The sequence below is a fragment of the Larus michahellis genome, chromosome 2, assembly GCF_964199755.1.
Source record: "Larus michahellis chromosome 2, bLarMic1.1, whole genome shotgun sequence".
Taxonomy (NCBI): Eukaryota; Metazoa; Chordata; class Aves; order Charadriiformes; family Laridae; genus Larus; species Larus michahellis.
In genome coordinates, this window is record NC_133897.1 from 26,763,341 (window position 1) to 26,785,386 (window position 22,046).

Sequence of the window (22,046 nt, forward strand, 5' to 3'; positions counted from 1 at the left end):
AAATTAATTCATAGCACATGCAAAGAAAACTAAAAATGTCTATTTCTGTAAGAGCCTCAGGTGCTTTCATCCTCCAGTTCCTCAGGTAGATGTCTAATACACGTTTCCTCCTTTTCCAGCCAGTTTACCCAGCACGGTGAGCCAGCCATTTAAAGATTAATGCACACGCAGTGAAGTAGTCTACAGGCTGTACAGCTCTTTAAGTATTTCCTTTAAGCTCTTGCACACATATGTAAAAGAAAACAAATTAAAGATTATTTGCAGGGTTTGGCAATGAAAATGAGGTGTTAGTAGCATTTTGAGCTGGCAATAAATTTTATTCGACTGTTTTATTACTTTGGGGCAAAGGCAACTATTTCTTTTGGGGCGTCTTTTAGCAGCGTGAGATTAGGGTTTACGTTTTAATGCACGGAGAGTTTTGAAACAAATTCAGCGTTTTGTAAATGAAGGTGCATGTCAGATGTAAATACATGACAAAACTGCATTTTGGTTGTTTTGCAACAATGCCTTCCACATTTCTGAAAGAAATGAGCACACTATAATAAATCTTGCAAAACAAGGTCTGGTTCCCGGAGCGCTAAAACATTTTTACGTCTAGGCAAATGAAAACAAGGTACATCGACCCACGCTCTGGAAGCGAAGGAGAGTGTGCTCTGCGACGTCCGGGCAGCCAGTGTCAGCTCGGGCTGAGCCGAGGAAGATCCGAGGACAGCAGAGCGTAATGGCTGAGGCTCCGCAGCACTAACTAACATGGCTCCGCGGCTTCCAGCTGGCTCAAAGCACCGGCAGAGCGAGTAGGCATCTGCCTGGGAAGGAGGCAGGGCTGGCTCACATCTGCTTGCAGATGCTGCATGGACTTACGAAGCCGTGGAAGCAGATTACTTAAAACCATAGAGCAAGTCAGTGTCAAAACTGCCGAGCCTCAATTTGCTAGAAATTATGGCTTTGGGTCTGTCCTGCTCTTACACCATTCCCTAAGCTATCTCTGCTTCTTCTTGCTTCCGAAAAATACTGGGCAAGGTGGAAATTGTTCTAACCATTTCTAAGCCATATATGAATTGTTTTATTCATATAATTATTTTTGTTTCAAGAATAAGTCAAGAGACATTGAGGGCTGAAGGAGCCGGTCCATCCCCAAACCCTACAATCATCCCGTTTACCTCTGTTTGGAGAAACAGCACAGAAACGTATATCACAGCCGATGGGCTTGAGCCTTTGTACAGCTGACCATCCAGGCAACACTACACACCACACAGGGCCCACAGAACCAGCACAGTCTACAAAAGCCTTTGCCGGCTGTGCTTAGCTTGTCTATTCCAGTGACACGCTACCATCTTTTTTTTTTTTTCCCCCGATTTCCACCTCTTTTCTATCTAACAGAAACGATTACCTCTCTTAGCTCTTCTTCAGAGCTTCCATTTATATTCTACTCAAATAAGTAGTCAAGGAAAAGCCAAATTTTCACACTGTGAAATGTCATACTGGACATCTTTATTTGTGTACATTTTTAATATGAATTTTCTTGCTTATTGCACCCCAGGCTTTTAATTAAGCTGCCACTGGACTACAATTATATCAATTGCTATATCGCGTAACTTCTCTGTGTGTGTGCGTGTGTGTGTGAACACTTACCAGTGGCACTAGACTGCCAAGACAAATATGTTACCACTCACGTGGCCTATATTCCCAATATGCACTGGAATAGCAGAAGTTAGAAAATAAAATAAGATTCCAAACTCAAGGAGTCAAGAGTAATTAAATTGAATAGACACAGGGAAGACATTAAGGAAATGTACGATCTTAGATAGTAAAGATATGGCTGCATTAATTGCAAGGGGAAAAAAAGACATCATAAAACTGTCAAGATAAGTTAAGTGATTTAGGGTCCAAGGTCCTAAATTACAAAATAACCTAGGTATTTAGGGTCGTCTGCACATTTGAGAATTACGGGACTTGTTCCCCAAAGTGCCACTTCTCGATGACTTTCAATTAGTATCCCAACGTCTAAATCATAAGAATACAGGATTGGAAGAAAAACCTGAGACTAGTTGCCTGCATTAATAAGCACCCACATGAGGACGCGCACATTAATAAGCATTAATAAGCCTGCATTAATAAGCACCCACATTTCTGAGGATGCGCAGACACTGCAAGCCAGAAGATGCTTCCTACCGTCCCACACTGAATGCAGAGCTAGAAGGAGAGCTACGGCCCCGGAGCCTTTCCTTACAGCACATTTTAGCTCGAGAGCCTCCCCGTCACCCCAGGTCCCTGCAGCAGTAAGATATTCGTGAAATAAAACTCCAAAGTTATTCCAGGAAGCTGACCTCTACCATTTTACACAGGATATTAAATAGACCCCAGCTGTCTCCACTTAGAAGTGACTTAGTTCATATGTTTTATAAAGGTCCATTCAGCCGCTTTCTGAGTTATCACAGAATTGAAGTGACTTTCTGTGAAGAAAAAGCCAAACTTTCTGGTGATTTCCCTTACCTACTTTTCATGCAGGCATGTCTTGGTTTTCAAACACCACAACTGGCACCTATATGTTCTGAAATAAGAATCCGTGTCTGGATTATGAAAATATTTAACTGAGAAATAACTGTCTCAAGCCCATTTGGAAGAAACATACACAGTAGGGTATTTTTTTTTTTTTTTTGCGAAATCCAGGAAGACACAGTAGTCTTCATTTCCATGAATGCCTCCGTATGCAAGCCCCTATGGTATGTGACTATTGATCTAAGTGCAGTACAGTCCACATGATTTTACTCCAGAAGGCAGAGAAGTGACAGGGATTTAGATTTTCCAAAGCACAAGAACACTTCTTCAGGCTTGTGAAAATGAAAGTGATCCATATATTAGAAATGCCATGACAATCGTGCCCATTTGGAAAATTTTAGTCAGATTGTTTCAAGAACTCAACGGTCTCTTTAAGAAGACCCTCCATTTAAAAGCCGACAAAATGATATTGCAGTATTTTTGTGTAAAGGACGTGCTCTGGGATGAATGAGCTCTGGAACTGAGTGATTAATGCAATTTAAAGATGGCAATTTCATGCTTAAAAGAAGAAAGATCAAAGTGGCCTTTACAAGATTTGAAAAATTTAAAAAAGGGTCAATATTAAAAGGAGACACATCATCCCATCACCTAAATATTCCCTAAAACCTTTAAAAATATACATTTGTACTGCACACAGGAGGAAAAAAAGCCATCTGTTTCAAAAACTAGTTCTGCTGCTTTTAAATATTGCCATCGCCTGTCCAATTGCCTGCTGCAGAGGGCTGTGCCCCAGTTAGGTTAAGCCATTAGATGTTTACTCTTTTGGATATTGCCTGGGCTCTTTGCCACTCACATCAGGCTTTATAATTTTCATTTGCTCTTTCCAGAACACATTTAATAAAATTTACTCTTTTATTATACTTAGGAGTGAGATGGCATTTCAGTTCCAAGTTCCAATTTTCAATGTCATGTAACTTTTTAAAAACAATTAGCTTTTGGGATGGGGTTTTTTTTCCTGGCTTGCCCTCATTCCCTTTCAATTTTTTCTTTTAACTTTAAAAAAGAAAACTGTGCAGGCATTTTTAAGGCACATACTTTAAACTAATTGCAGTCCTACATGTCTAACAAACCTCATTCATGTTACAAAATAATAATTCAGAAATTCCCAGTGTAAATGCAGTCAAATCTGGAAATTTTCATGGTTTTTCTTTTCCACATATGCACACACACACATGTAATATGCATATCCAAACAAGTTAATAGAGCCTCTTATTTGCTTTACTACAACTGTATTGTCTTAGCAGTTCCATAATAAAAAAACCGCTGTTTTCAAGCTTTGTAAATCAAGCCGCATAAAAGAACTAGCTCCACACTCAACATAAAAAACGATGCAGCAGCATCTGTTAGCGTTATTGATTGATTTTAATTTTTCAGGCTATTACCGAACAATGTGGGTTGACACATTTTGAGACTATGGAAAAATGAAACATTAAATTAAAAAAACAAAATTATTCCAAGAGATAAAGGTATAGTACCACTGATTTCCAAGCACTCGGGTCTTGGATAATTCAGAACGGAATATAAGTTAAGCACCAGAATTTTTCAACTACTTGAGATTGTACAATCACATAATTTGCTTGAAAGAAATTTGAGGCATTGAAACTATGTGCAGCATCAGAATTTTATCAATAATGAGATAATTAGCCCACTTAATGGCAAATCCTATATGACACCAGTATGGCAGAGTGAAGGGAAATGAGAAAAATACGTAAGAGAAACTGCAGCTGAGAAAGCTTTGAAAGGTGCCTTAAGCCACTTGTAGGCTGCATGACTGGCCATCTCCAACACACGGCTTCAGCTACTCTTCCTCTTGTAAAAGATTAACAAGTTTTGACCAAAATGGCTTCTGCTGGAGCTTAAAATTGGGCACAGGGTAACCAGGCAATGCCCACCCATTCCAGCTACCTCCTGTTCCCCTTCGTACTTTAACTCCAAGTGCAAACTAGAAGCAGATGGTCTGAAGTCAGTACATATCACAGAAACCCACACTCTGCTATTAGGAAAAGTACATCATTTTTGCCAACTGATAAAAAAAAGCATCTTGCACAAACCCTTACCAACAATCCATATACTTTGATAAAAAAATGTAAGTTCCCCTATAATAACTAATTTCTTATTTGATTACCTCCTCTAATTTCTCATAGTTCAAGTGCCCTCTGATTTCAACACTAGCTTTTTCTTCCCCCACCCCCAAAATAATTCCCTATTTGCTTTTGTAACTTCTCTTATTTGCTGTACAAACACCCTACTAGCGTTTCCACTTTCCACCTTCGAACTTGAACTGTACTGACTGGCATTAATCTCACCTGGCTGTAGGAGGCTACAGTTGGGTGTCCGCTCCGCGTTAGCCACCTGGGCTCTCTCTGCAGTCAATCACAGGGAGGCATTTCCAGAGGGAAATTCACTCTGCTCCAGGGTGGGTACGGAGGGTGAGCGGGATGAATTATTCTCAGAAAGTGCATCCTCTCTCTGCACTCGCTACGGGGAGATGCTAATGACTAGGATGGAGTATACCTTTTATATTCAGACAGTTAAAGTTAGATGTCTGCTCACAACTATCTTACATTCCTGATTTATTTTTTTTTTAATGCATGGCTATGTGTTTACGTGTATACATAGCTATGTGTATACGTTTAAAATGTCCTGCTATATCCAGCACCCAGGAAGAGGGTATAGATCCAAAGCAGCAGCCAGGATTTCCAGTGACCGGACGGAGCATCAAACCAGGGAAAGATGTAGGACCCAAGTGACAAAATACGCTGCTAAAAATCTCTATTTAAGTACCTACCAAGTTAAATCGAAGCATTTTCATATCCTTCCTCTTGACTGTTGAATTTTTGATTACCTCCTGTTTCTCAATCTCTTTTTTCTAAAGCCTATTGTTAGTACATCAAGTTTGGGAACCATCCCTTTACCAAAGATACCAGATTTAATTATTGCGGCCAGTATGATTGTGTGTCTTCACTATAAGAATTTCTTAAACCAGCTATTGCAAGCTACTTCAGGCTATGAAGAGACTGGTCTCTCTTCCTTATACCCCAGGAACGGCTGTTTCATTGACAGTGTCTGTTAAGTTTTGTCTTTAAACTTTGCCTGATTTGTCCACATTACTATGAACGGTGGTTGAAATTGTCCTTTATTACTGTTTTAGTAAACTTAGATGACTTTCCAGCTTCTTCCAGAATCATAGTCTCAATATCCTTTCACTGATCTAGAAGATGGCAGAAGATTTAAATTTGTTTTTTATGACTTAAGCTTTGTTTCTGCAGAATGGTCTTGTCCACTCTCAGCGTTGGGTTACCGGAAACCAAGCAGTCTTTGAAATGTATTTTCTTAGAGACTTCACAATATCCTATTGATTTGGGACATTCCAATATGTTTAAAATGTCTTCTAACAAGGACCCCTCATCAGTGTTGTTCACCTATCTGGGGTTCATCTGTAGCCACAAATACCTTTCATTTTTAGTCAAATGGGTTACCTGACTCTTCTGTGCAACTCCTAACTGTTCTTGCTGTTGTGCTGCCATAGTCTTCAATTCCAGTCTCATTTCTGTTTGTATTTTTTCATTACTGCATAAAGATTTCCTTTTGAAATAATTGACATCTCTAAAAGATGTTTTAATCTGACCCAATAAAATTAGAAAGTAATAAAACCTTCTTGATTTCTTAAGAAGAGAGACGAGGTGAATAATAAGTGGCATAGAGTTAAATAATGCCAGGTAATTATTTTTTTTTCTTTTTTTTAATGATATTACAAACGTAAAGACGATGTGATGAACAGGATTCCATGCAATGAAGAGATACAGGTGCTCAGTTCTGCAGAAGTACTAACCTGTCTGGGCCCTTCCAAGAATGCCAAGTCTTTTAAGTTTAATGAGACATTTAATTCTGATTTTCAGACTATAATCATTGATTCAAACCTGTCTGGATATGGGTACTACTGCTTTGATCAAAACTTGTTGCTCAGTGTTTCATAAAAAGCAGAGATGAACATTAAGGCAACAAATTGATTAGAGATGTCTGCAAGGAAACCACAAAGTTCAGCGGGTAGGCCTATCTCCATTAACAATCTAGAGGGTTATCTAAGGATAAACAACATGCTAATTAAAAGTGCAGATGCTGCTCAATCTCTATGTCGTAAATATCACAAATACAAACAAAGTATGTTGTTAGATAAAATTAGCAAAATGAGATTCACCTTGTAACCTACTTCCTAGTAGAGAAAAATAATACAGGTCACTAACTTTCACGGTCCTGAAGAAACCAGGAAATCAATAACAAAGGTTCTAGTGCTGTGTTAGTGAATAACAAGTTAGACATAAACTAATTGTAGCTATAGAAGCATTTTTTCTTGATGGAGGGAGATGTACACAGCACTGAAATAACCATGTCTGTGATGCAGCCTGGTGTTGGGGTGTACGGCACTGTACAAATTGCTCAGGTGACAACATAGAGATAGATATCAAATATTTCATAAGGTAGAGAGGAATTATTTGTGGTCCTAAAAGGGAATGTAATTTGGAGGAGTGAAACAGGTCAACAGAAACTCTGAGTCCATATCAGTGAAAAACCTCCTAATGGAAGAACTATATTTATACCCAGTTTGGCGAACTCAATAGTTGCAGCATCTAAAATTGGAATGGTAAAGTCTCAAACGTGCATGCTTGGTGGGACACCTCTGCACAGTCTGACTGTCCTAATGCATTTTTGTTCATCTTAACTTTAGGAATTTATGATTTGAACGACGAGAGCTGTTTGAATCAAAGTAGCTCTATCGACTTTACCAGTGGAAACTCAACCCTTAAATTTGCAACTGAATTCTTGGATTAGCTGGATGACGTGGATGCAGTTCCCCCGTTAGTAGTGAGTGTTCACACAGATGAACAGTTAACGGTGCATATTAGTTTTCAGAACATAATGCAAGAATAACCAGAAGATCTTCCTTCAACTGTAATCTTCTGGTTAAAATATTGTATAGATGATGATCCACTACTCCAAAGTCAGAGCATTTAACGATCAGACCCGTCTTTTCTGGAGAATACCATCTGACTATAATTTATTGAAGGGCTGTCATTTATTATGAGACACACTGATATTCTAGACAGCCACGAGAGTTTTTCTAGGAAAATGCTTTGATCACCAGTGAGGGCAACTGAAAAGTAAAAATCATATATAATACATAATACTGTAAATCTGAAGAATCTAATTTCATCTTTAATATGCAACATAAAAACCCGTCACAATATATTTATATGATGAGGAAAGGGGTAGAAAGTCAAAGCTAGGAGAATCACAGAATGTGGGAATCTTACTAAGACTTACTAAAATGGATACAATTTTAACATTGATACAATATATCTATGGGAAACCTACCATATTTCTATTTATATGTTGGATTTTATTATAACTTTATTCAAAATGCTGTTGCTAGGGATGCTCAAGTTTGTTGTAAATAAAAGACTTTCATATCCTATATCTGTTTTTAATATTGCGGGGTTTTTTAAAATGTATGATTATGTATTTCTATGTATTAAAGGTTTCCAATTTTTTGAAGAAACACTCAGGAGGAGTCCAATTGCTTGTCACAATGAGTGAAAGTTAAATGTGACACTCAACGGCTTCGCAGCCCTCCCTTTTTGTGGGGAAGGAGCAGAGTGGGCAAAGTCCTCTAAGGCCGTTGCACTTCGGCGGTAGCTCTGTATCCAAACCAGAACTCCCCCAAACATCTAAGCACAGTCAGTACATTCCCAGCTCCTACTGCCAAGTTAAAATGAAAACGGTCTTAGTTCAGAAATGATTGAGGTGGTTTGCTCTAATCAAATTAAACCAGGCAAATGTTCTTTTCAAAGGTAACTGTCTACTCTGCAGCTGTATGCAAAATACCACATCAAATGTGAAAAAAAAAAAAAAAAATAGTGATAGAATTCTGTCCTTACAGTAGAGCCCTGGCTCCACAGATGAAGAGAAACAAAAGCACCAGTGCAGCTAGGAACTGCATTCACAGAAAGCTCCTAGAAATATGCTAACTTAAGAAACAGTGAACAAAGTACTGAAATTTCCAGTTTATAATTAATTGATTTCAGGCAGAAGGGAATTATCTGGCATTGTTAAACAGCAACAGACAGCTTCAGTTATTTATCATAGTGATCACACTTCAAATAGATATTAAAAGATTAGCCAAAGCTTGACATAAAAGAGAGAAAAAAAATCACATATGCTTTTCCATTCTATTTCTCACTTCCTTTCTCTGTTTCCATCCAGAACATGTAACACTCTGCACTGACTAATGTTGCAAAAGTCCAAACTCAAGAGGTTTCATTTAAACTCGGTATGATTCATCTGCACTAGAACTGAGTTTTCAGCCATTAAATATGGGAAATTCCTGCAAAGATGAATTCACATGCGAGTTATTTTTTTATTTTCTTTTACTAAGAAAAGATCAGTCACCTGTTAATGATAATCCAGGTTGATAAGCAGTAAGTGTTTGTATGAACACTTTTAAAACAGTATGGAACTTTTGGCTAAGTTTGTAAATTATTTGCTGGGTATGTCATAGGAAATCCACCCCGGGGCAACTCTACCAATATCAGCAAATTGGCACATTCCAGTACACCCTGTATTTAGGTATTGAAAATCACCACCTGGTCCTAAAGTTATGTGGGATGCTTCTTAGGCTCGAGACCCGTCTTCTTCTAAAACCCTACAAAGACATCTAAAGGATCATAAGGAAGAGTTTCTTATTACTCATATAAAACGTTCTTTTTTTCCGCCTAAAGAAATCACAACTGTGTTAGAATTTTAAGGCCTGATTTTAAAAGGATTAATTAGCAGACTGTTTCCTTGTGAACATTTTCTGAGGATGGGACAAATTTTCAAAGGCTAAGGGTAAATAAATAAATAGGAAAATCAATACAACAATTTGGATGCAATGAGGTATTTTGAAACAGTTTGGAAATCAACAGTCACTCTTCCACTCTTTGATGATCATCTCATTAAAAGCTTCCCAAATGGGGTTTCCCAAATGGAAAATGTCAAAGTACCCGATGGAAGAAAACACTCATTGGAAAATTCTAAAGTGGTTTGTTTATTAAATAGAAACGCTTTATGGTTTAAAGTAATAGCTGTTAAATAATCATCCATGCGTAATTTAAAATATTTTTCAGAATATAAGAAAAATATACGAAGAACTGATATAGGAGGACAACTTTCCTCTCTTTTGAATGCAAAAATGCAGCTAAGTTATATATGTATATGGGCACAGTTATCTTTTGAGAATTTATTAGATCATTAAGAATCAACTTATTCAGCAAAACTGGAAAACAGCTAGATTTCATACAAAGAGGAAAAAACAAATGCTCTATACGCAGCTGCAAAGTTTTGGAATGAATAGCAACTTCTATTTTATTTAGGGTTATGAAACCTCATAAAATAATTTTAAAGCTGCAAAATTAAATTTAGTCAACTAAGAGTTACTACAGAGACAACCACTCTTGATGCCAAATTCACATTACTGCTGTATCAGGATAGTTATTTATTCTGCATGTTTTATTTTAACTTTTAATAGAAAAATTCTCTAGAAATAAGGCTTCCATTAATGTAACACATAAATAAGAATCAATATCTGTGACTCATATTCTTATATATATTGTCCCTGAACTCTATTCAAAAAAGCATTTTAAAATTCAGTGCATACTCATCATCATAGCTATTTCTGTTTGATAACGCACTTACAATCCTGCTAAACTTCAAAAAATGACTTAAATCCCACCGGCTGTACCTGAGTGGCTCGCTTAGTGCTTTGCTAAGTCACAGCCACCAGCCTGCTCTCTTTCAAACACCCAGAAAGCACTTTCCTTCTCCCTGCCCTGTTCCGCGCTTCAGCCAGCTGTAGGTACCGTGAAGCAAACTGGTCCCAGTTAACCTACCCTGGCCCCTGTTTGCTGGGGTGGACCATCCACTCTCCTGTCCTTTACAAGGCTCGGTTTTGAATCCTGGATCCCACTCCATTAACCCAGGGGATGCTGATGCTTTGTCCAGCAGTCACAGGCTGTCACCAGCAATGGTTGTGGCAAAATGAGTTGGTTTTCCATTCTGGGCAGGACCCAGCAAGACCAGATCTCTCCAAGAAGAGCATAGACACAACCATTCGCAGATTTAAAGAAGGAAGGCAGCACTGGACATAATCTAAAATGACTAACATTTACTCACACAAAGACTGGAAACATGTTTTTTGTAAAAAGCTTAGATTCAGAATAAGATAAAATACTTTTTGAAGAAAGCTTGTACTCACTCCAGAAACTGAATTTCCAAAGGCTCAGAAGGCTATTCCATATTCAACCCTTCCTTCCTGACGTGCTCTTATCTTGTCCTGTTTCTGGCAGACCATGTACTCAAACTAAATCATCACATCCATTACTAATAAACAATTCATATGGACAGGAAGAATATCACTTATTTTCCCCGTACGTGCCTATTCTGTGTAGTGTAGGGTTGCAAGCAGATGATGACAGGCCAGCATTCGTGTGCAGTCACTCCACAATGTCCTCTGCCAATTTAAAAAACTTCTCCAAATCCCACCTGCTGCCAAACCCTGTTCAGTGTTGTCCACATCATTCCCCGTTGCCCTCTTGCCATCAGAGAAGCTGTATTTCCAGGTAGGCAGTCCCTCCCTCCCTCCCCAAGACTTTTGCGGCGTTCCTCCTTGCAGTCAATGTGGGACCATCTCCCCTTCTGACCACCACCCCTCTCCAGCCTGGAAATGCCTCTCTCTTGCCAAGGTGCTTCCTGTCTTCACATCTGCCTTGAAGACCATCCTGTTTGTGTTAGACTAAAGCTGACTCTGAAGCTCGTTCAGTTTTTCCTTCCCATTACTCATCCACCTCTTCTACCTCAGCTGAGACTCATCTGCCAGATTAATCCCTTTAGCCTTGGCAAGTTTCAAGGTCAGTTTCTTCTGCTCCAGTCCATCCCTGCATTTTATTTTACCCTTTCTGGGTGCAAGACGATCCCTGTACCTAGCAATGTAGAGGTAACCATTTCTTTCTCCCCAGGGGCCTACCAGATGCTACAAGTGGTGCTCCACAAAAATAAATTGCATCGCACAATACAGCATGCTGCTGATCTGTAAGAATGAGGTCACACACTAAAAGTTTAACATTAGCTTGGCAGAAAAAGGAAGTAAGGAAGGAAGCAGAATTCACTGGAGACAAACACCCCCTAAAATAGAAATGTTTCACTTGACGGGATGGAACATCTCAATGATTTTGAGAAGATCATCCTTTAAACTTATTAACAGTACAGTAATAAAGCCAGCAGCCAATATCAGCGTCACCACAAACTGGAACGAGAAACAAAATTAGCTGCTGCGTTTTGAAATGCTTTTCCTTCTGTATGTTCCCATAACATTCCAGTTTGACAAACAGAACAAAGCAAAACAACTACAAGTTCATATTGCCTCGCAAAAGGTTAGCTAGGTATTGATGAGCTGTTACAGATATGTTCCAAATGCTCTATCGGGTTAGACAGGGAATTTCAGACACTTATAAAACAACAACTTGTATCTTACTATAACGCAATTTTAAGCACCAAGCCATTATACACTTCTGGGACCTTTGAAAAGACTCAAGTGCTGGTCTTTATGTCTGGGCACATGGCAACGGGGGAGTCCGGTGCGCCCCAGCCGCTCGCCCACTCAGGTTTCCTTGCCAAGGGAATCCGCTGATGGGCTCCAAAAGTACTCAAGTCCAAAGCAAGAGATAAGAGCATGGACCACCAGACTGCAAAAGCAGGGAAAAAGCAACTTGACGGTATTGCTGTGCCACAGAGGGCGTTTTACGGCGTCGTTCATATCTCAATGCATATAAAATAACATAAAACCTCGAACATGGCATAATCGTGCAAATACTCAGTTACTGTGTTTCCCCCCCACTTATCAGTATACCAAAAAGACAGAGGAACAGAGTTACACTTCCAGCTAGGTGGATCACGCTGCTGAATCCAAGTCGATTAGCTGGGGCACCTATTCTGCAAACTAACAGGAAGGAGAGAACTAAGATTTTTAATTCCTTACTATATGGTAATGATGACCCTGAATGGCAAGATTTCTGACATTTATCTTTGAAACAATAACCCAGATTAGGCTATATTCTAATACATTCAATATAATTTTGGCCATTTTAAAACTTAAGACTCACTAACCCATGAAAATACTAAAAAAGTTAAACAAAAATATGACCCACGAAGCAAAACCATACAGCTTTGCATAGTCTATTTGCTTAAGATTTAACACTATTAAAACTATTAAATAGATATATACGTTATAAAACAAGCACTGCAAGAATTACAGTATTCTGTCTTGTATATCACCTTCCCAGAGTGCAAATTCGCAGTTTGATGGATGATTAACATTAGGGGGAAATTATTCATCTGATTACCAGCAGGAGAGAGATAAAATGAACTCAATATATTGCTGAATTTAGCCTTATAATCACAAGAAGAATTTTTACAGATATATTACAGCAGGGAATACTCCCAGTTTTACACACAGGAATTTCCTGAATCTAATATGTCATTTATTCCTGGCAAAGTCTGTCCTTTGTCTACATATATTTCATTTTTCCCAAACAGAACAGCACTGAGCTACATAAGCACTGGACTGATTTTTGCCAGATTTAACTACTGTATACAGTAAAGCTTTAATAAAGCATTACATCTTATTATCTGAAAGGTGAGCTAGAGGAGCACCTTAATCATCCTACCAGCTACACAGGACATTTCAAAGCCTACAACATACCTCATGTTAGAGCAATTCACAGGAAGATTTACTCTTGAAGATTCTATTTTCTACTCTGTTTTGTGAAGATAAATAGAGTAGAGTTGGGTGTCCTGACGAAGGGGAACTCTATACAAGGGAAATGTGAACAGGAGAGGATTTTGATCACACAGCAGTCATCCTTTTAACTCTATCTTCCCCATGCCTTTCTCAATACTATTTTTGACAGTTTTACAAAATTTTAGATCAGTCCACCCAGCTTTCTTCCCATTATAGCCAATAGTCCAGAGACTTCCACTACCGTCACTTTTCTGATGAAGATTAGACTTCCTTTCACTTCTGATCTTGCAGTTCTTCTTGATTTATTCTGCAGTGGCCTTATCTAACTTCATTATCTATCATTGTAAAAGCAACTGTTCTGTGGCAAATGCATCCCTTCATTGTACGGATATGGAAATGGTAGACTTGGAGAGAAGAAACGCGGAACAAAGCTCTCATAATGAGCAAGCAGTAGCATGGAAAAATATGATAAATATTTTGTTTAAAATTATTCTATGCTATTTAGACATTTCTGCTTTATGGAGAAAATTCTTTTCCATCCCCAATGCCAAGCACTGGAAATCAGTCTTTGGCTCCAAGCATTTCTCAGGATTTTAGAGGAAGGGAATCTACGACCGCTATGACAATCCTGGCCTGCAGTAGTAACGCTGGTCCCACATCACGGTTCCATGACCAACAAAGCCATGGAGCTCTACCTCTGCCTAGCAAGTATTGGGTCTTTTCCTTACCAAACTGTTCTTCACCTTCTGCACCACTTCACGGAGAGAGAGAAGCCCTGGACTGCTGAGCTCCAGCTGTCTGGAGATGCTCAGACCTACCATTTGAGTTCAGCTTGAGGTTCATCATGGTTTCATGTGACCTGTGATTTCTGCCATTGCCGTCAGCTGATGCCAGAGTACCACAGCCGAGCACCGGGCGTACACAGCTCCTCTGTTTCAAGTCTGTCTAAATTTTGACTCACAGAATGACTGTCGGTTTGCATTGAGCAACTCATGGATCACACATGCCGTTACTCAGAGGTAACAGATTCAACATTATACTTGCAGTTCTCACTTATTTCTCTCAGGCTAGTTGCCTGTAACATTCAGAAAAAAGCTAGATGTTCCCTCAAGATCAAAAAAATCTGATTTCAAATATTTGTGTTGTTATCCCAGTGCTTTGAAAATGATGTACATTTCAATCCAGTGTGTAGACAATGCATTTGACATTACTTTTTATTTAGTAGCCTGGCCATGATACCACTTTCCAGAATGCATGCCCAAACAATGAACATTTTTGTGAGCATAATATGTTCAATAATTAAGTACAGCTAGGTCAGCTGCTTAAAATTGCAGATCGTCTTTTACAGTATTTCCTTTTCTGAGTATATTTACATAATATAAAAATAGACCTTTAATTTCGATAAATTACAAACTCTTCTACCGTATTTTATAACGGAACTGGGGCATTTAAATATTTTCAAATAGTCTTTCATTACAAGGAGATGATTTCTGCCACTTCAAAGTGCTACTTTTAGCTTCATCTGCTCTACAGATTAAAAACATGCATAACAGAGGTGAGTTTTTAAATAGCATTCCTCACGTTTTAGAAGAGATAATGTTTGAAACTACTTCTTATATTCCCCTTCCTGTTTGTAGAAAAAGGTGTGCAGCCGAGGCCACAAGCATCCTGACACATCACAGACCAACGCCTTGCGTCCGAAATGCCGCTTACGGCAAAAGGTACAGGCTTCACACCACCGCTATGAGGACTTGGAACACCCTTCCAGAGATTTTTATATTGAAACTATATTCTCATGTTGCTGGTTGAAACAGTTACTGCTTGCAGAGAATGAAATTTCATTCAAACTCATAAAAATATTTTAAGCTTCAATGTATTTATGCAATACTACGTCGAGATTGCACTGCACTTAAACCCAAGCAACACAAGCTTGCAGCTGCATAGTCACTTCATCAAATAGCTCTTTGGAAAACAAGAATTTATATTTCCCTGATTTTTCTGAATTCAGGATTAGAAAGCTCTTAAAAAAAATCTTTTACTTCATATTGAAAGATCTCAATGGCAGAAAAATTCATAAGTATTGTTATGTTGAATTATTCCCAAACAAGGTTTACGATTTTCAAATACATAAACGTCTAAACCTGGGCAACTAAATTCTCATTTACTGTCATAAATTACTGGGCTGGATTTCAGAGATTTTAAGAACTCTCCGTTATCTCTACTGTCAAGGAAGAACTCTGTGTGTGTTCCTCTGCAAACCAAGCCACTAGATTTGGTGTCAAATACAACACGTTGTCCTCACAAAGATGACTTCACTTTTGAAATTTACTAACTAAGCCTCTGGCATTACTAGGTGCCAGTCAAAATAATGGTTATTAACCAAGTTGAGGATTTGCTTGATTAGCAATGGAAAAGTGTGAGCTGCAGCCTGCATCCCATTGCTCACTGCGGTGAGACCGGTGACACACAGGCCATTATCAGTATTTCAGAACAGACATGCTTTGCCTATTCAGTTTAGACAGAAATCAGACTGTTGTATTATGCTGCCTTGAGACGAAAAAAAAAAAAGAATTTATCTCTAGCTATTCACTTTTGTATTTTTAATATTATTCTCGGTCTCACCTTTCCTCTTGCACCTAATATAAACCCCCTCATCTTGGGCCCTAAACCAGGAGGATCACAGCTACAAGCCATTTTGAAGGTCACCTCTGGCTTCAGAGTATCTATTCCTCTAGAAGTAAAACAGGCTTGGTGTTAGTGAAGTATAAAATATTTCCCTTTTGCTATGCAATACGTGCGTACAGTAACGCAAATAACAGGAAATATTCTTGTTAATACAGCACCATCAGCCAGTTGCTGACCAGTTTCAAATCATTGCCTACCTGGGTATCTGCAAAGTGAAGCTTACTTCTTAAAGTTCACAATACAAGCAATAAAAGACGCTCCAGTTCACAATATTAATAAAAGACGCCCACAGGCTGCTGGAGGTTTCCAGCTATCAAAAAACGTAAGAGGCTATGATAGGGCCAGCCTTACCACTGAGAGAATCTCTTCAAGAACACAGGTCATTTATCTGGGGTTTATGCTACCGACATGACAGAAAGGACATCCTGGGGCCATTGCCACCATTTTGCAAGCAAGGCCTGACATCTGTACTGTTGCACTCCTGGTAGTACGATCATCAGCACGCAGCGAAATTAGTGTCAGTCAAACCGTATTTGACCGTAAGGCTGCCTGCAAAACTTAAAGTCTTAAGGTGTTACTTCTCTTTAACACGATAATCTGCAACTCTCTATAAAAGCATCTAAAAAGGTGGAACGCACGTTCCACTACTGCTCTCATAATCTTTGCCATTTCGATAACGAATAAAGCTGCTAAAAATCAGCTGCAGCTGGTAGGACTAATACCTGAGACAAAACCAGGGAGACGTTGGTTTTTTTTGTTCTCCCTTATGCCTGAGGAAATAGTGTATATATGGCTCCTTGCCCATGCACACAAACACTTAAGTCACACACCTATGCCTCTGGAGATGGGTGTTTGTGTGCGTGGGAGGCAATGCACAGGGATGAGGTGAGGTCTGGCAGGCAGCACCATGGCCTGCTGAAACCTCAAACCACACTTCATGTACACGGTTTAGTGCTCACTTCACCCACAAACCCAAACTGGTGTCCAGTCCATTTATGTACCCAAATTCTTGCTCACCCAATTCATGTACTAAAACCAGGACACTCCCCCCCCACCCCGATCGGGACGCCTGCCCCGCTTCCTCACCTGACCACGTTGGGGTGCTCGAACGTCTCCAGGTGCCTCAAAACAGCCACCTCTCGGATGGTGGAGAGTGGCATCCCCTCCTCGCTGGTCTGCACCCGTACCCGCTTCAGTGCGACAAAGCGACCTCCGTTCTTCAAGTCTCGGGCTTTGAACACCTTCCCGTAGGCTCCTTCCCCGATCTCAGCCACACATTCATACTGCTGGTCAGCCAGGTTTGTGCTGTCCTTATCCATGCTGGCGCTGCTCCTCTCCCTCCTGTGCTCCAAGTGCCTCTGGACACCTCTTCGTCTCGCTTGCTTTCTGAAAACTAGTACTTTGCTCGCGTTGCAGACACGCCACGCACTTGGTACCTCTGCCAGAGGGGCAGTAGGAAGCTCTTGCCCTCCTGTTCCCGTTCCTCTTCTGTACAGGCCCCAATGTGCCTCCTCTTTTGGCCACCGGGAATTATCATACAGTCTTTGGGAGCATTGTCTGTGTAAAGTCAATTAGATCTGGAGGACAAACCAAGCAAGAGAAGTGAGTTTAGTTTATTTTGGTACTTTGCATTGTTTAAAAACAGAGAAAATTAAGCTAATATGGTAGATAGCTAAATGCAAAGCAAAAACGTGGTGCAAAGGAAGACGTGAACCACCAGAGTGACACATGTGTCAATGTCCCAGCATGCCTGACACAACACTACGTAGTTATCATGGTCTGCACAGAAGGCTACAACACACAGCTACAGAGCAACCACGTGCTGTGGGATTCTACTGAGCAACGGGCTGAATACGACAACCTTGTGAGACATGGATGATGGGGATGGCAGAGCTAACTACGCATGTGTGAGAGGAACTTTTGTCCAGGAGCTTGTGGCAGGATTGCAGGACTCAAACGCTTCTTCAATGCACGTGGTGGAGTCTTGGAAATATATCCCACGCTACATTACTGTTACTTATTTGTAAATGATAGCACTTGGAGGTTTCAGCCTTGGTCTGCTCTCCCCTGTGCTAAGCCCTGCACGAACACATCGCAAGAGGCAAGTTCCTGCCTCAAAGCGCCTGTGGGGAGGAGAAATATGTACATACTTAAATGACGATAATACTATGTTACTGAGCATTGTGTGCTAGAGGTAGATTCAGAAATGTACCCTGTAGCAAACTTATGAACATGCAAGGGTTTTGGCTGCGGATACTGCTACCGCTGGATGTGTGATGGGCAGTTCCTTGCAGAACGGTGTGATGAAAGACGGTCTTCAGGAACAGCACGCTCGGCTGTGTAATGCGTGAGGCTGGAAGGCAGAAGTGCTTCCTTCTGCATCCAGTTTCATCCACACTTTCTGCAGGACTGTGGGCAAATCCTCTCCCCTCACAAAGCTCCACATCAATCCTCTCATTTCCCCCTGCCCCCTTCAAATATAACGATACGGGGACCTCCGGGGCTGTAACCTTCTCCTACGCTGCATTTTTACCGTGCTAGGATTAAAGAGCCCCAGATAGCTCAGTCGGGGATCCCCTAAGTTGAATCCCCGCATAAAGCCAGAGGTATTTTGCACATTTATGCTGATCTGACACCCCAGCTGCAGCTGAAAAGAGCAGCAATCTGAAGGAAACCTGTGCCCTCTGCTCATCGCTCTTCCCCGCCTGCAGCCAGACGCACCACCCTGCCCCACTGACTTCAGCTGCCACCGCCAGAGCTGCCACCGCGCCGCCCCCTGCACCAGGCAACCCCGCGCCCCCCGCACCTCCGCGCCCGCACCGAGCGCGCCCCGCCCGCGCCTCGTCCCCGCCGCCGCGGGAGGACACCTGCCCCGGAGCCCCACGGCCGGGCCGCCCGCGCTCCGCACCGCTCCCCGCGCCCCGCACGGCACCGCGGCGCCGCGGAGGGCGCCCCCCGGCGGCGGGCAGCGGCGCCGCGCGTGTGCGTGGCCGCGGGGGCGGCGGGCCTGCCTCGGTGCGGCCGCTGCGCCCTGTGGAAAGTTACCGCTCGCCCTCCCCGGGCACGGCGGGATACCGGGGGCGCCCCCCCGACCGCCAATCCCCCGCCTCGGCACCCAGCTCCCCTCCGCGGGCGGAGGGTGGCGGCGGGGGACACGCGAGGAACGGCGTCCCCCCGCTTCCTCTCAGGGGACGGGGGGGGGGGGGGGCCCGGCTCGGCTGCTCGGCAGGACGCTGAGGAGACCCCCCCGGCGGCTCCCCGGGAGGGCAGCCCCCTCCCCCGCGGCCCCCTCCCCTGCCACCGACACGGGGGGCGCCCCCACGCCGACGCCGGGAGGGGGAGGGTGGTGGTGCGAGCTGCCCCCGGCCCCGGCCGCCGAAGGGACGTGTCCGCCGTGCCGTCCGCGGGGGTGGGGGTGCGCGGCGTGGGCTCCCCGGCGGCGGCGTGTGGGCCACGCCGCTGGGCCGGGTGCGCGGAGCACATGGGCGCCCCGCGTTACCTGGTGCGCGCCACGGCCGCCTCCAACGCCACCAGATCCCCAAATAATCCTCAGCCCCGGGGGGGGTGGGGGGGGAAGGGGGGGTAGTGGTGGTGGTGAGGGGGTGTCGGGGAGGGAGGGGGTGAGTCCTCCCCTAAAACAAACCTCCCATTGAGCGAGGCGGGGTGGAGAGCCGGCCCGGGGTCTGCCCCTTCACATGGCGATGTCTCCGGCAGGTCCCGGCAGCGGCCGCCCGGGCCACACAGGTAGCTGCTGCTCCGCGGCTCGGCCGCCCTCGGCTCGCATCCTCCTGCCGCCGCCGCCGCCGGGCTGCACCTTGGCGCAGAAGGCAGCTCGCACTCGTCCCCCCCAGCCCGCTCCTCCCGCCCCCACCCTGCCCGGGGAAAATGAAAACGCGAAATAAAAATCGCGGCCGACGGCCCCCGGGGAGCTGCAGCGCCGCGACCGCAGCCCGGGCCGGCCGCAGCCCGCCGGTGCGGGGCTCGGGCACCGGCCCTCGGCGCTGCCGCTGCTCCGCCGCGGCGCCCGGCGCTGCCTCCCCTCGCTCGCTCCCTCGGCCTCTGTTCAGCCTGGGAGCAGCAGCAGCTTGCTGCCTCTTTTTTTTTTTTTCTCCCCCTCTCCTCAACCTTTTTTTTTTTTTTTTTTTTTCCCTTGCTTTCCCACGCTGGCTGAATGTGACTTGACCCCGTTTCAAAAAAGTTTGACATAGTGCTTCAACATTTCCGCATTCCTCCCCGACTACAAAGGCTGCAGCCGCCTCCTTCTGCTTTCTGTCTCTGCTCTCTGTCTTCACACTCAATGAAATCCTTCATGTGCCTCTGCCAAAGGCAGCCGCATACCGCAAGGGTCGCCGCGAGCGCCGCGGCCAGGCATGGCCCCGGGGCGAGTCGCCCCGGGGGGTCCCGGCAGGGCCCGGCCCCGGCCCCGGCCCCGGCCCCGCCGTGCTCGGCGCTGCACGGCCGCGGGCTCAGCCGGCTGCGGCAGCACTGAGAAGCCTGACTCATTCCTAGGGCTCGGTGTGCGAGGCGCTGGGAAATAACCCTTTGGGGTGGTTTTTTTTTTTTTTACCCCCTTCCTGGGAAATAACCTTTTTTTTTTTTTTTTTTTCTCCTGAAAAAAACGCGGATTCTTCTGTGCTTTTTTGCTACTTTCCATTCACAGAGAGCGCAGAGCTCCGGCAGGAAGTAAGCGCCCATGAATGCTTTCGGGAAGCATCAAGAAACTTCGCTGCTGAAGGAACCCCCCCCCACCCCCCCTGCAAAGTCTTTGCCCCGACAGGCTTGCACGGGCAGGGGGGCGAGGAGGGCAGGGTGCTCGGGGCAGCTGGGCACATAGTCAGCCAGCTCTCTGATGCAGAGAACATTTTGTACAGAGCTAATTCCTACAAATATTGAAATTCACCGCAGAAAGAAAAAAATAAACATCACAAAACAGATGCCAATCTACTCCGTCTCCATGGGGGAAAACACATATCTGGAGTGCCTAATTCCCAGTTCTCCCAGCTGGTACCCTCTGGCACATGCTTTTCAGGACCCCAGGGATGATTACGGTCCAGCTCCAGAACCAACTCTTTTGGTGGTTTAACTGGGAGAGAGCGGACCCAGATCCCCTCTTAGAGTGGGAAGCATAATTTAACTAAGTGGGTTTATAACTCAAAAAGTGTATGTCCAGGACTTGGCATCATACACCAATTTAGAATAAGTAAAAAAAAAAAAGATACAATACTGTACAAATGAAAATAATTCATATCAGAAAGCAAAATGTAATATAATTACTCTATCTGGACCCACAGTGCTACCAAGCATATACGAAATCCTATAGCTTGAATAAAATTTGTTTTCCTGACTTCAAAACTGACCCCGGCAATTCCACGTGCCCTTCCTATTTCTGAGAGGTTTCAAAGCAGCACCTGGAGGGCTGGTGAGGGGAAACTGGCTGAGAGCAGAAGGGAGACCTCTGATTTCCCCTGGAGAAATGAGGGAGCTGGTACCACTCATGCCTTCAAGGAAAAGGCCAGCGGCATGTGTTTGCAGAAGACCATGCATACTTTGCAAGAACTTAATTTATGCTCATAATATATTTTTGTTTAAATCATAGAAATTCCTCAAGAGCTTCTGAAGTCCATGATTTATCAGATACCAGAAAAAGATGCTGAATTTAATGGCAAACCCCATAACCTTTAAATGTGAACGTGTCAAAGATTCAAAAACACTGATCAAATCTTTTTTTTTTTAAAGATGTGAAAAAACACATCACATTAGAAGGTTCATATATACCTACACTACCTCCCTCCATTTTTCTGTTTTGTAATATTTATGGTTTTCTTAAATCAATCTTTCTTTCTTTCTTTCTTTCTTTCTTTCTTTCTTTCTTTCTTTCTTTCTTTCTTTCTTTCTTTCTTTCTCTTTTTCGTTCTCTCTTTCTTTCTCTCTTTCTCTCTTTCTTTCTCTCTTTCTTTCTATCTTTTGTTCT

The 22,046-nt window shown here is 43.0% G+C and overlaps 1 protein-coding gene across 2 annotated transcripts in view; it reads right to left on the minus strand.

Annotated features, from left to right (window-relative positions):
* CDK6 (cyclin dependent kinase 6) overlaps positions 1-20,136 on the minus strand; it is a 127,446-nt gene extending 107,310 nt beyond the window's left edge. Inside the window, exons 1-2 of one of the 2 annotated variants that reach the window (XM_074574678.1) lie at positions 19,719-20,136; positions 17,162-17,652 (exon numbers count right to left, since the gene is read on the minus strand). In XM_074574678.1, the coding sequence (XP_074430779.1) occupies positions 17,162-17,394 (233 nt within the window). In that variant the 5' untranslated portion in view covers positions 17,395-17,652; positions 19,719-20,136. Of the gene's footprint in view, positions 1-17,161; positions 17,653-19,574; positions 19,633-19,718 lie in introns of those variants that run through there. The other variant, XM_074574679.1, reaches the window with a different exon arrangement.
* Positions 20,137-22,046: the final 1,910 nt, after the last annotated feature.